We start from the raw sequence: 12624 nt of genomic DNA on the forward strand, positions 1-12624 counted from the left end.
GATGCCATTGGCCTTCTTGGCCACCTGGGCACACTGCCGGCTCATGTTCAGCTGCCTGTCGACCAACACCCCCAGGTCCTTTTCCGCCAGGCAGCTTTCCAGCCACTCTTCCCCAAGCCTGTAGCGCTGCATGGGGTTGTTGTGGCCGAAGTGCAGGACCCGGCACTTGGCCACAGGACCCAGCACCTTTCCTTTTGAAAGACTCTGGGAAGTAGCCTTCAGGACCCTGCCTTCAGACTTCCTTAAAATTCTTAGCTTAGCTGATTGTTATTCATCTTACTATGGAGTTAAGGGTTTCTCTTCAGACTCATTTGCAGAGCTGTTGTTGAAATAGAACTGCAAATAATCCTGTGATGGCCTCTGCTTTTAGTTTTCTAGTGTTATGCTTCTAATCCCTCCTGACTTTACACATAAAGTGTTACCAGGTTTTCAAGAGGTGGAATATTTTTCTCCCTTGCACTTGTGGAGTGATGGAGACCTCTTCTTTTATTAGCATACATGTCTCTTGCAGCTGTGTTCCCACTTGCACTGTGTAAACAGCTTCTACAAGACTTCTCTCCCTCTTTGTTCAATCAAGTATAAACTTCTGTAGCCAAGAAGAAAATTAACAGCGGCTGAAAACAATGTTGGGTTGTTTGGGGTTTTTTTTCTAGCTGGTATGGAGTCTGAAGGTAATTACTGTAACATTTCAGAAATGTGTTGACAGCAGTAATGCTGTTTCCTCTCAACTGTTCAAATATATGGTTTGCCATATTTACATACACAAGGTACATATAGCACACTGGACTTTTATAAGCCTTGAGATTCTGCTTTTTGATCAGGCTTCCTGAGAATTATCACAGTAGATATCATGGGAAACATCTTGAGAAAACCAAGGCTTCTTTTATTTTTTTCCACTTATGGAACCAGTCTCTCTAGGCAAAGGGATAAGACACGACACTGAGGCATCTCCCAAAGTTCACGAGTGTGAAGGGGAGAACGGAAGGTCCCAGTCCAGTTTTGTTCTTATCGTACTAGACCACACATGAGCAGGATCTGAGCCAGGTGCTTTTCTTCCAGGAACTGGTAATCCTGTACAGCACTGGTTAGTACTAGAAGAACATGAAATTTACCAATGGATATAAACAGTTATTGTTGGCTTTCTCTATTCTCTGATTGAAGTTTCACTAATAATCTAGGGTCAACAGAGTACAGGATGAAATTTATTAATATACTGTTCATTGTCATATGACATATGCGAAGATATGCCAGAGCAGGTCCAATAAATTCCTAGCATATGGGGCACGAAGGGATCAGGTTAGCCTTCTATTTTCACAGTAGAATACATTTTGCTCAATTCCCTTTTTTGCTGAATATTTGGCAATTCGTTTTCCGGAAAGCCATCCAGACATTAAGGTCTGTCTTCCTGCCTGGAACAAAAATAGTCTTTGAGTGCATAGATGGCTTTTCCTCTTATGGTTATGGGAGCTTCAGTAATTGTAGAAGCTGGGATCACAACCAGTTGCTCCAAAGTTGAACAGTTTCCAAAGAATCCTGCCTCCCAGAGGCTCACAGATCACCTTGGATTAGTTGCTGCTCCACACAGGACTTGCACTGGCTGGTGCAGCTAGCTCCATATCTGCCTGGGTATCTTCTCTTTAGGGCAGGCCAGAGCGATGCTACTGTGTTCCCATCTCCCCCTCTAACAGTCCAAAGAGGATTTGAAAGGACAAAAGACATAGGTCATTAAAACCATTATAAAAAGAAGGCCCAGTAGAGACCCTCATCTGGGCGAATGTCACATATGGACTGAAGCCCCATTCCACATCCAAATTTGAGATAGAGCTTAATACTATCTTCTGAGTGGATCAAAAAATGGATAACCTCAGGGGCTTGGACCTTAAACCCATACCTTACTTAGTCCCACGTTAGCATTACTAGGTTTGCCTCCCTGTCCTGGGAAAACCTACGTTGAAAATAGTCATTGCTGACAGGAGTTACATACACATAGATAGCAACTCAAAGTTGCAGTTGTAAAGATCTCTGCACTTAAAACTGGTAGGAAGACAATGTGGGCTGAACTCTAATTTTTTTTTTTTTTTTAGTATTGGAAGATATAATACATTGTAATACAATAGCCACATTTGGGTATTAAATGTTCTTTCAAAGATTAAGTAACCTATTGTTGCTATAAGAAGTATTTTGTCAGAATGTACTCGCTCCAGCTTAAGCATAGCTGTCTCACTCCTATGTCCTACACTGAAAGCTTTCTTTGTCCTGTGTGCCTAAAAGGCTTGCCTAAACTCTCCCTCTCAAAAGCAAATGTTTCAAGAATTCATGGTCATGTTTTCCCAGCAGCAATACAAAGATTTCCATCTTCCTTGGTCACATCATTATAATGTAGAAAAACACCACGGAGTTATCTCACCAGCCTGGACTATTTGGTGTATAAGAAGTGTCTGTGGGAAGCTCTGTTAGTTTCTGTCTCCTGCAGTTCATAACCTGCCTTTTTATGATTTAAAGTGCTGTAGCTATAGCCACTTCAGCTCAGTCTGCTGCCAAACAATGGTGACATTTTTGTCTCAATGTGTAGTCTTAAACTTGTCAACTCCATTTAAATTGGCTGTACCGAGGAAGAAAGAGTTTCATTGCCCAAAAGCTTTTTGAAGAAAACAAGTTCTAAACAGACTCCTTTACTGAAAGCCTGAGTATCTTAGAAGCTCATGGAGATCTCAGAGCACAACCCTTTAGAAAGAAATGATGTAGGAGATCCAAGGCTGACAAGCCTCTTATATCTAATAGCTACTTGTATTGTGAAACTGCTTTTTCTTGGAAGAACATTGTCGCCAGTTCAGATTTCACTATTTGTTCTGAGGGATTTTCAGCATCAGGTACACAGTAATGTCAGAGAGGGCTTGGTAAATATTATATAATAAATATTAAATAATAAATTGCCTTGTTTAATATTATGTAATAGACTAAATACTCCCTTTCCTTCCTCTTGTGAAATTGACAATTTCCTTTGCTGCATGGAAGTGATGATGTTAGACAACTCACTGAGCTGCAGAAGTGAAGCTCTTCTTTTCCTTTCATTAGATTGTAGTATCTTTTATTGGATTACCACAGGCAGTAAATCTGAAACTATCCTGGACTGGAGACTGAGTGACGACTTCCCAGCTTGACGCCATTGTACGCCATTGTACTATGTGTTTGTAGATAGAATAGAAGACAGTACAGGTCCTGGAAATCTGCAAAAATTGGCACAGGACCTGTATTGTACTGGTGAGTCTTTTCAGCCAGGAACAACTACAGGGGCCTCAGTAGGAGTACCTGAAGACACAGGCATCTGCAGCACACAGGCAGCTGCAAGAATAAGGTGTTGCTCGGAGACAAGTCAGAAGAGATGCGTGAGGTAGGAAAGAAAAGAACAGCAATAGAAACTCCTCCTTCACAGTGAGCAAGCTTCTTGTGCTTATAGTATAGAGTGAGGTAAAGCTCCTTTGGGCATGGACATAGCTGACTTGATTTTGGATGCTTCTGCTACTGTGAACATTTTTACACTAGAAATCTGACTGTCCTTTAAAATTGTGCCTGTAACTCATGTCATATGTGTTTTTGAGCTAAGCTGATGACCAGTGCTGGCTGAGTAGTGGAAGAAATAAAAAGTCATGCAAAATATTCAGTAAAAAAAAAAAGTTGCCATTTCTTTAAATTGTTAGCCGATATAAGTTAGCTATACTAGTGTATCTGTACAGGCAGCTCTACTAGTAACAGTTATCTTTTAATTACAAATAATCAGGTTTAAATAAATAGAAACATTTTTAGTTTTTCATATTTGCAGGTCAGTCTGGCAGTACAATATGTGACTCATATCTCTGTCTTACTCTTTCTTTTCCTTTTGTTCTTCACACTCAGATGGTACCAAATGATTACTTGATGTTTGTGTGATTCACCTAGTGGACACTGTGGAAATATACTGCAGAAGAGCACTATTTTGAAGTAGTTCAGGCCAAAGGCAGCTGGAATTTTTACACACCGTAACAGTAAAGACTACTCACCCATGATGTGTATTTCTTAATGGCAGTTATAATGATTTTCTTGAGAAAATATTCTCTCTCTGTGATGCCAGGCAGAGAGCTGACTGAGGGCGAAATAAGTGTCCATCAGAAACTTCCTACCTTATGGAAATTATAACTGTGGCAGTCATTCATTACATATCTGTAATCAAATCTTTGGCCACATCAGTTCAATGGGATCAGGACTCTGTCACAAACTTATGTGGACCACTATTTCAGCTGTGAATTTGACATGAGCTGTGTATCTGGGATTTTCAGATGCTCAGCGTCTCTCAGCATGAGGCTCTGTATGTGATAAAGAACAAGAGCTTCTTGCTTTTAGAAGAGATTCTTGCAGTATACAGCTATTTTATCATATTTCAGTTGCCTCAGGAAATAATGCTATCATGCCAGAAGAAGTAACTGTTTATTCGGTATCTTGACATCATGGATCTTGGCTATAGTGTACTGATTCAAAGAAACACAATTGACGTAACCTCGTGTTATGTGTGTGTTTTTAATAAGAGAGCAACTGATACAGTCCAGAGTTGCAGTCCTGAGAAGAAATGTTTAGTTGCTGGAACTTCATTAGCCAACCTGTTTGCCTTTTTTGTTTTTCCAGTGCTGCATGAAAACACAGAAAACTGATGCTACAGGTAGTTCTTTAACAAATAATCTTGAACAAGAGGCCAGCTATGGTCAGGTCCTTTTCCCAATGCAGAACAATCTGGCAGTAACTTTGACTATTGCTAGCTGAAGTCTGGCAGAAAAACTACTAGGGCCTGAATTGCATATGGTTTCATGTCATCCTACATTCAACAGCAGTATAGATTATCTTGGGCATGGCACCACGTGAAGAAAGGGAAGAGCTCCTGATACCAAATTAGGAGATTTCGCTGTATCATGTTTGGGCTCTAATTCAAAGACCTCTATACTGTGACCTGATGCACTGTAGATGTGCACAAAGATACTTCGAAAGTGCTAAATAACTGAGGGGAAGAGAACGATGTATACTCTGTTCTGCTCTTTCCTGTTTGTGGCTCTCCATTTTGTAAGATGGATATTTATGACACTAAATCATGAAAAGAACATGTATGTAGGAAAGTTGAATTATTTTTCCATGCTCTCCTTCTGTGTTAAAAATTATTTGGGGGTTTATCAGTTAATGAAAGTGCTTTGTGCACTTCCCTGGTTCTTTCTGCAATATACCGGTTAATGTACCAATGGGTCAAAGCTTGTAAAACTTTGCTAGACAATATTCTTTTGCTTAAGTAGGGAATGAGCAAACACAGAGGATGTGACTCACAATAGCTCAACCCCAAGGTAAGTAGTTTTTCTGCCAGACTTCAGCTAGCAATAGTCAAAGTTACTGCCAGATTGTTCTGCATTGGGAAAAGGACGCTGTGAGAAAGGCACAAATAGAGAATAAGCACAGAGCAATGTGAAAGGACATTTCAGCATGTGTCCTGAAGGGTCTTGCCAGCTGGCTCAGATCACTATAGATTGAAATGGTTGTTTCTGGTAATTAGTCTGACTCAACAGTAAACTTTCACAGTGTGTCCTATTGCTGGTTGAGAAAAAAGTTGATTTTAAAAGCATTTTTAAAGGAGGTAAAAACTATCAATAGCTATGTAGCTTCTAAGCCAAGTTTTGGATGGCTATTGTTTTTTCTTTCATTTTATTTTATTTTTACTACAGTTGATTCTTAAATGTCAGGACTGAACATTTAAGGATTGACGGGTTGTAAATTCCTAACATGCTTTGCAGGCTGACTCAGTTTTGTTGCAGTTAAACTTTAAAAGAAAAATAAGATTGAAACCATCATCTTACAGCTAGGGCTGCAAAGTGCCCGCAGCCCCTGCAAAAGACAATGAAGAGTCTATGAGTGTTCAGCCTCTCTAGAGTCCTGCAAATTGTGCCACTTGTGGAAGAGGAACCGTGCTTCTACTTTTTATTTTTCTTTCTTTTTTTTTTTCTTTTCTTTTTTTTTTTCTTTTTTCTTTTTTTTTTTTGCTTCCTTTATATGAAGTCAAAATACTCTTTTTTCATTCAGGTTTTCAGACACAATACTGACAATTGTTTCAATGTTCTTTCATGTAACTCTTTGCCTGCTCTAAACTCTTGTTATGTATGTGTAAATTAGACATTTTGTCTCACTGTGTGTACACAGAAGTATCTTGTAAGACTACTAAATAAAATGCAAAGACTATGTTTCACTCACCATTGTTACCTAGGTGACATAGGTCCCCATAAGGTCTCTTCTGAGTTCCCAGGTGCAGGTTCACACTGTCTTTTCCTGTCCATAGTCCTGGCCTATTCTGATGCTTTTAAATATGAAGTTTTCTGTTTCAATTCAAGCACATCTTATGCATGCCAACATTTGTATGTTTCCTCATGGAGATCACAAAAATTAGTTTCAAAGAAAAATAGTTAGAATCATAAAACTCCTAAATCATGCATCCCTCCTCCTGCTTAGCAGAAAATCAGTTATATCACATAAAGTGATACAGCATGTTTTCCACTGCGTCCTTCTCCTTTCTCTATCTCTAATATTTATGAAATACATTGTCTGTGCATAAACACTCAGTGCAGCTTTAGCAAACAACAGTCCCATGTGCACACTTCCATAGGAAAGTTAATAGAAATACACCTAGCTCCTGTTCACAATTCAGAAAACGTTTGCCAAGTGCCTTATGTTCATAACATGTTTCTACGTAAAATCCTGTAAAAGGATTTGAGGTTGGAAGGTTTGTTTGGGTTGGGGTGTGGAACTGCACCAATATAAAATTTTTATTTTTAAAATACTTCTTATTCGTAAGTCAGAACTAGATGACCCATGCGAGGCATTTCTAATTACTAGTAATGAATGAATAGGCCAATAGTTATGTTTAGGTGACATATAATACCCAAGATATTTAGATATGTCCCTCTCAAATATTGACAGGTGTGATTCCATGTTTCATGCTTTCCATAAAAGGATCTTCTCTGCTTATAATCTCCTATCTTCTGGGATATCTCCTTTATCCTTTCTGAACTGTTAAATGGTACCCAAAGGCCTTTTGTCATATGCTGCTCACCTAAACATCCCATTACTTTTAGGGAGGGAGATGAGCTTTTAATCCTGTCAAGTAATTTGCTTACTACTCGTGGTTTGTCACTGCTTATGGACATCAGTAGATCCCAGGCATGAAAGCTGAATGTCTGGTATAAATATGCTTTCCTAACTACACAGTATGGATGTACTGAGGCTAATTCCTGAACACATGGAAGGATGAATTTGAGCTGGCTGTCCCTGTAACTATACAGATTAGGATTCCTTATTCCCTCCTAGTACTAAATGCTCTTTGAAGTCAAATCTGTGAACATTTATAATCACTGAAAGTAACAAGGTTTCCTCCTTTTTTATAATATCCAAAAGACAACAAACAGATGCCTAAGGAGAGAGGAGTCATTTAAGTTCTTGAATTGTAAGCCATTATCTGCAGTACAGAGTTTATATACAGAAGCTGCATTAGAAGATGTTTTTCAATCCCTCTTTTCCCCTTTTTTTCCTTTTTTTCTGATGTTGATGTTTCGAGGGTTTAGGGAAGGTTTTGTTGTTGTTCCTTTTTATTGATCTTTCTACACTAAAAGGAAATTCAGCTGGAAGGACTTTATCATATGGATGTTGGTTAACTAGACTGGCTAGAGGAGACAGCCCTGCACGTCAGCTTTTTCTGTTGACAGTAATGTCTCTGGAATAAACTTGAGACACAGGAAATTCCTTAAGATGCTTTCTGAGGTAGGGGGTAATTTTTCTGACAGTGGCTTTTTGGTATGACTAACCACAACATATTCTTCATCAAGAGAATAGCACACCAGCCCTTAGGCAATAAGCTGTTTGCTAATAAAATCTTCAGAGACTGTATCACTTCTGAGCCTATTTTTGGACAGTCAAGGCCTACAATTTTATGTAACACCTTGGAGGTAATGCACTGTCTTCTTTCTTTTTCCTTTATGCATGGAAGGAGAGTGGTGAGAGCAAGGAGCCACAGCACTGGCAGAGAGGAGCTTGATTCAGTTTTTCTTAAAAGAAAAATATGTATATATTGTAATACTGAATTTATAGTAGTTTCATTTCTGACATGTACTCTACGAACATGTTATAGACAACAGAAATAAGTGCATACTACAATCTTTTACCTATAAAAGCCATCATTCACACTCTGAGCAAAATTTCCAAAACTTACACTTAGCAGCAATTTTTTAAGGAGGAGAAAAGACCTTGCTTCTATGAGAAAAATCTTCAGGCCAACCTACTGCAGAACATCTGTCTGTGCCTCTTAGATTGCATACGTGTCCCGTTTTACCAAGAAGCGTGGTTTTGGTTATATAAATACATATTTTGGCAAGGACTTCAATGTGAATTTACTCAGTGCTTATATGCCTCTCTCAAATATCACTTAAGGAAAAAAAACAACTTAAAGAACAAAAACCCTGGTAGGGATCTTTTATGTCTTGTGGCATAATGGTCTCGGTTCTCTTTCATGTGGACTCGTTGCTGCCGATGAGTGGGTAAGACTCTCCCCCTGTATTTACAAACAGCAGGCCCCATGGATTATCAGCTAGCAGCCCTTCTGAGTCTCATATGCATGTCCCTACTATCAGCCAGCTGTCTGGGCATCAGTGACAGACCCTCAGATTTTATTCATACCTTACTTGGGTAATCTTCCTTTATTTTGAATTAAGTATTTTCTTAGATTTTTCAGGAAGCAACCCAGCGTGAAATCTGGAGAGTACCAGTTCAGACAGCAGGACTGCAGAGTAAAGGAAGAAATTTCCTGAAAAATTTCAGCTTCTAGCCAGTCAGTGCCTCTCACAAGTCATGCTGGAATCAGGATGTCCATGAAGTGGATTGTGTTCAGAATTAGTAGCAACTGGAGGAAGGCTTAGGGAGCTTCATATCAAAGCTGCTTTATTGGTGGAAAATAATTGAAGTCCTGGTGCTACTGCAGTCGAGGTTTTTATCGTTCTCACAGCCACGGTTCCACATGCTATTCCTTGTATCTCTATCCAGGGTTTTTACTGACCACTTTCTTCTCCTTGTTGTAGGATTTTATGGGCAGCTTCAGACTTTCTGCCCTCCACATTATGCTGACACTCAGAAGAACGTACAACAAGGTGTTTCTTGCAATATGGTTCCTCCTTTTGAAGACTGCTTAGTTCCCACATCAGCAGGCCAGGCAGGGCTTGGCATCTTCCATCGAACTTTTTCAGCTCATTCTGGTATTACAGGTAAATAACAGCTGGGGACTTTGTGGATAATTCTGTACAGTTTGTGGACTTTGACAGATCTGCTTGAGCTGTGTATGTGACTGGGACCTGTCATGACAAACTTGATTCTTCACAAAGAGGAGATGATTTTCAGACCTTTGTGGAGTGGTTGACGTTGGGACCCAGTCACCATGGGTCACAGTAACATCTGGCCTGTGTGTGGAGTCCACACTGTTGAGGGCTTTTCAAGGTTCTAACCTCTGGGGGTCAGACAATCACTAGCTCATATATTTGCTTTGAAATACAGTTCATTCAGCCCTGCATGATATTTGTGCAGCCACTCTGCTGTAAGTATTGTAGCAGGAACCTGAGATGATTCAAACCATTGATTTTGCTTTATGCATGTTTGATTTTTCTCAGTCTTGAGTTTCATTTATTCACATTTCCATGACAAGAACTGCCTGGGTGCACACCACTTTTCTGTGCACACTTGACTTAGTCTCTGCCTAGCTGAAAAGTACATAAGGGGCTTGCGTGCTGCTCTGGAAGGGTGAAAGTTACCTCTGTGCAGAGTATCAGCACAAGACAGTGGGCCTAATCTTAGGGCCTAAGCACAATTGATGCCCAAGTCTCTTATTGTCCTTCCATACAGGATGATTTCACTTCACATTTATTGTGCTTTGAAATCTCTTTTATGTCTTGATCCTTCAGTAGTGCATTAAAAAGCCAATGCACCTGTAACTTCAAAGAGGCATCTCACAGTATGTAAAGATGTAAACCAAAAGATGGGAGTTTTTCTGCAGTTACTCTTGTGCTTACTACTGTCGCTTGTAGAAGTTAGTCATTTCCGTGCCAGGGTCTGCTTTACAGCAAATGAGTTCTACAATATTTTGTGGCCTCTTATCATATGTTGGGTATGATGGAATTTGATAAGGAAGCATGAAGTTTATTTTAAAAATTATCACAGTTTTAGCCATTAAATGGGCAAGTGTTAGTTGTGATGAAATCTGCTGTACTTCAGACTTGATTCTGACAGAACTGAAATTCCTCCCTTGGTAAGCAGTTATGTAATTATTAATTTCATACATATGTTGGCTTGTTTGTTTGTCTGTTTGGTTTAAAGCCATTTCAGTTCTCTGCATAAATATTAGGACATTCTCCATGATATAGTTATCCTAGTTAATTAATTATTTTTGTATTTTTGCCAGTTTATGACTTTCCAGCAGGATCCACCGGTATCTTTGGTGATTCAGCTCGCAGCATGCCAGAGGATAGCAGTTTCCTACAAGTAAATGCGGTGGATCGTTGTTCTAGCCAGCTTTCTTCTGTCTACACTGAAGGCTAAAGTAATATAATTCTAGGTACAAGAACTTGATTCCACTTCATCTTACCCTTCTGATATTTCTCTACAAAATACTTCTCTCCATGAAACTGCCGTGTATGTATGGGGATATAGGTTGATATACATACATAATGGAGAGGAAGAAAGCAATCACCGAGCACTCATCATGTTATCAAGCAGTCAACTGAGGAGGAGAATGTTTGGAGAAAGCAAGCTTTGCCAAAACATTAGCGATTGTTTCTTTTCTTTTCATCTGTGGCACAGCAACTCTACTTTTTTTGTTCTTTCTTCTTTTTAATTTCTCAGAGGGAATTCACAGACTGAATAAGAAAACTGCTTGTTGGCTGTAATCCTTTCAAGCTGAATGGGTGAACTTACTGAAGAACACAGCTTTAGAAAACTCCTTTTTTAAAAAAAAAGGAAAAGAAGTAAAACTGGAGCATACTACAAACATTTCAAAGGCACAGAGCTTTTTGCACAACCTGTTTGCATGTGATGCTTCCAAAGTTAAACACACACCAGCATCAAAAAGGGAGAGAAATTAGACATATATCCTGGCACTACCTAATGGAGGCATTGGTGTGGCTTCTTTTTGGAGCCAAAGATCATTGGTACTGGATTTCTTACAGGCCTCGGTTTAGGTGTCTTTTCCTTCCCTCTGTATTTTAAGCCATACAACATGGCCTTTGCTATTTTTCCAATATTCCTTCTGACCCAGTGCTTTATGCAATGAATAAGAAGGGTTAAATGCACTAGATGAGAAGGTACATGGACTTTGTCTATATTTAGCACAGCTGCTAGATAAAAATAAGTATGTTTTAACTTTCTGTTGATTTTTAATTATATTGTAGAGCTTTATTGCTGTATGTGCTATAGTACTCTGTAGGAAGGTTTGAAATACCCTGTAGAAAAGATATTCTTCCTTAAATTCCACAGATTTTTTTAAAAGCAATCTGTACTGATTCAATTATATTTTTATTGCCCTAACATTTTTCATTCCCATAACACATTTTCAGGAAGAAGAGCTACTCTTCAGTTTGCTACGTTTCCTCTGGTTATTTAGAGATGTAAAACTGAACTGGTTTGGTGGTTTTGATTTTTCTACTTGACATCAGGCTCTGGTCCTTGAGTTTAGTCCAGGATGCAAGCAAATGAGGTTGCTCTTCATGAAAGCTACAAGTGTATGAGTTAAAAACAGTATTTTGCAGTGGAGATGTGTCATCGCTGTGATCCTATATACTTAGGGAGCAACTCTTACATTATGTAAGGCTGAGCTTTTAGGTTATTAATCCCTGTTCATCCATTTTGTGGACTTCTTACTGTGCAGTGTGCATCTTAATATTCTCATGACCTGATTTAATAAGAAGGACAAAAATCCAATGTTCATTCTTACAGGCTAGACCATAACTATGCTTCTGAAATCACTCGTCTAGAAAGATGAATTTTAAAAAATGTTTATACATGCATTTTCTTATCCTGAGAAGCTTTTGAGAGTTGTTGAATGCAGTTTGGGTCAAATTCATAATTTAATTTGCCATTATGTTGCATAGATGAATTTATGTCCAGGTGTTTATAAACACTGGCAATCTTTTGAGGTTTATATTGATGAAGTATATTCTTATATACAGGCATATGTGCATATATATTTAATGGACAGATTTTTCATCCAATAAATGCAAAGTATATATGGATAAACCATGCACATAAATGATGTACAGTAAGAAGTGATATGGCTTAAATACAGATAATTCTGTACTAAATTCTTCCCCCTTTTATTCTCCTTCTCACATCACAAGTGAATGTGTCCCTCTGCTTCAGCTTGCAATAGTAGGTCTAGTTGTTACTTATATGTGGTTTGCATTGGGTTAAATTACATCAGGCTTCCTTACACAGCTATACATACACAGACAAAAAGACAGTGCTTTTACATTAATGTGTGATCTGGCCCAGTGCATTGACTGTGAGGTTCATTTTTTAATAAAGCTTTAATTTTGT

The 12624-nt window shown here is 38.8% G+C and overlaps 1 protein-coding gene across 1 annotated transcript in view; it reads left to right on the plus strand.

The window, feature by feature from the left end:
* GLIS3 (GLIS family zinc finger 3) overlaps positions 1–10632 on the plus strand; it is a 175989-nt gene extending 165357 nt beyond the window's left edge. The window contains exons 9-10 of the mRNA XM_009327217.1: positions 9126–9308; positions 10496–10632. Of these exons, the coding sequence (XP_009325492.1) occupies positions 9126–9308; positions 10496–10632 (320 nt within the window). The remainder of the gene's footprint in view (positions 1–9125; positions 9309–10495) is intronic.
* The last annotated feature ends 1992 nt before the right edge of the window (positions 10633–12624 follow it).

Source organism: Pygoscelis adeliae, unplaced genomic scaffold, assembly GCF_000699105.1.
Source record: "Pygoscelis adeliae isolate BGI_AS28 unplaced genomic scaffold, ASM69910v1 Scaffold26, whole genome shotgun sequence".
Lineage (NCBI taxonomy): Eukaryota > Metazoa > Chordata > Aves > Sphenisciformes > Spheniscidae > Pygoscelis > Pygoscelis adeliae.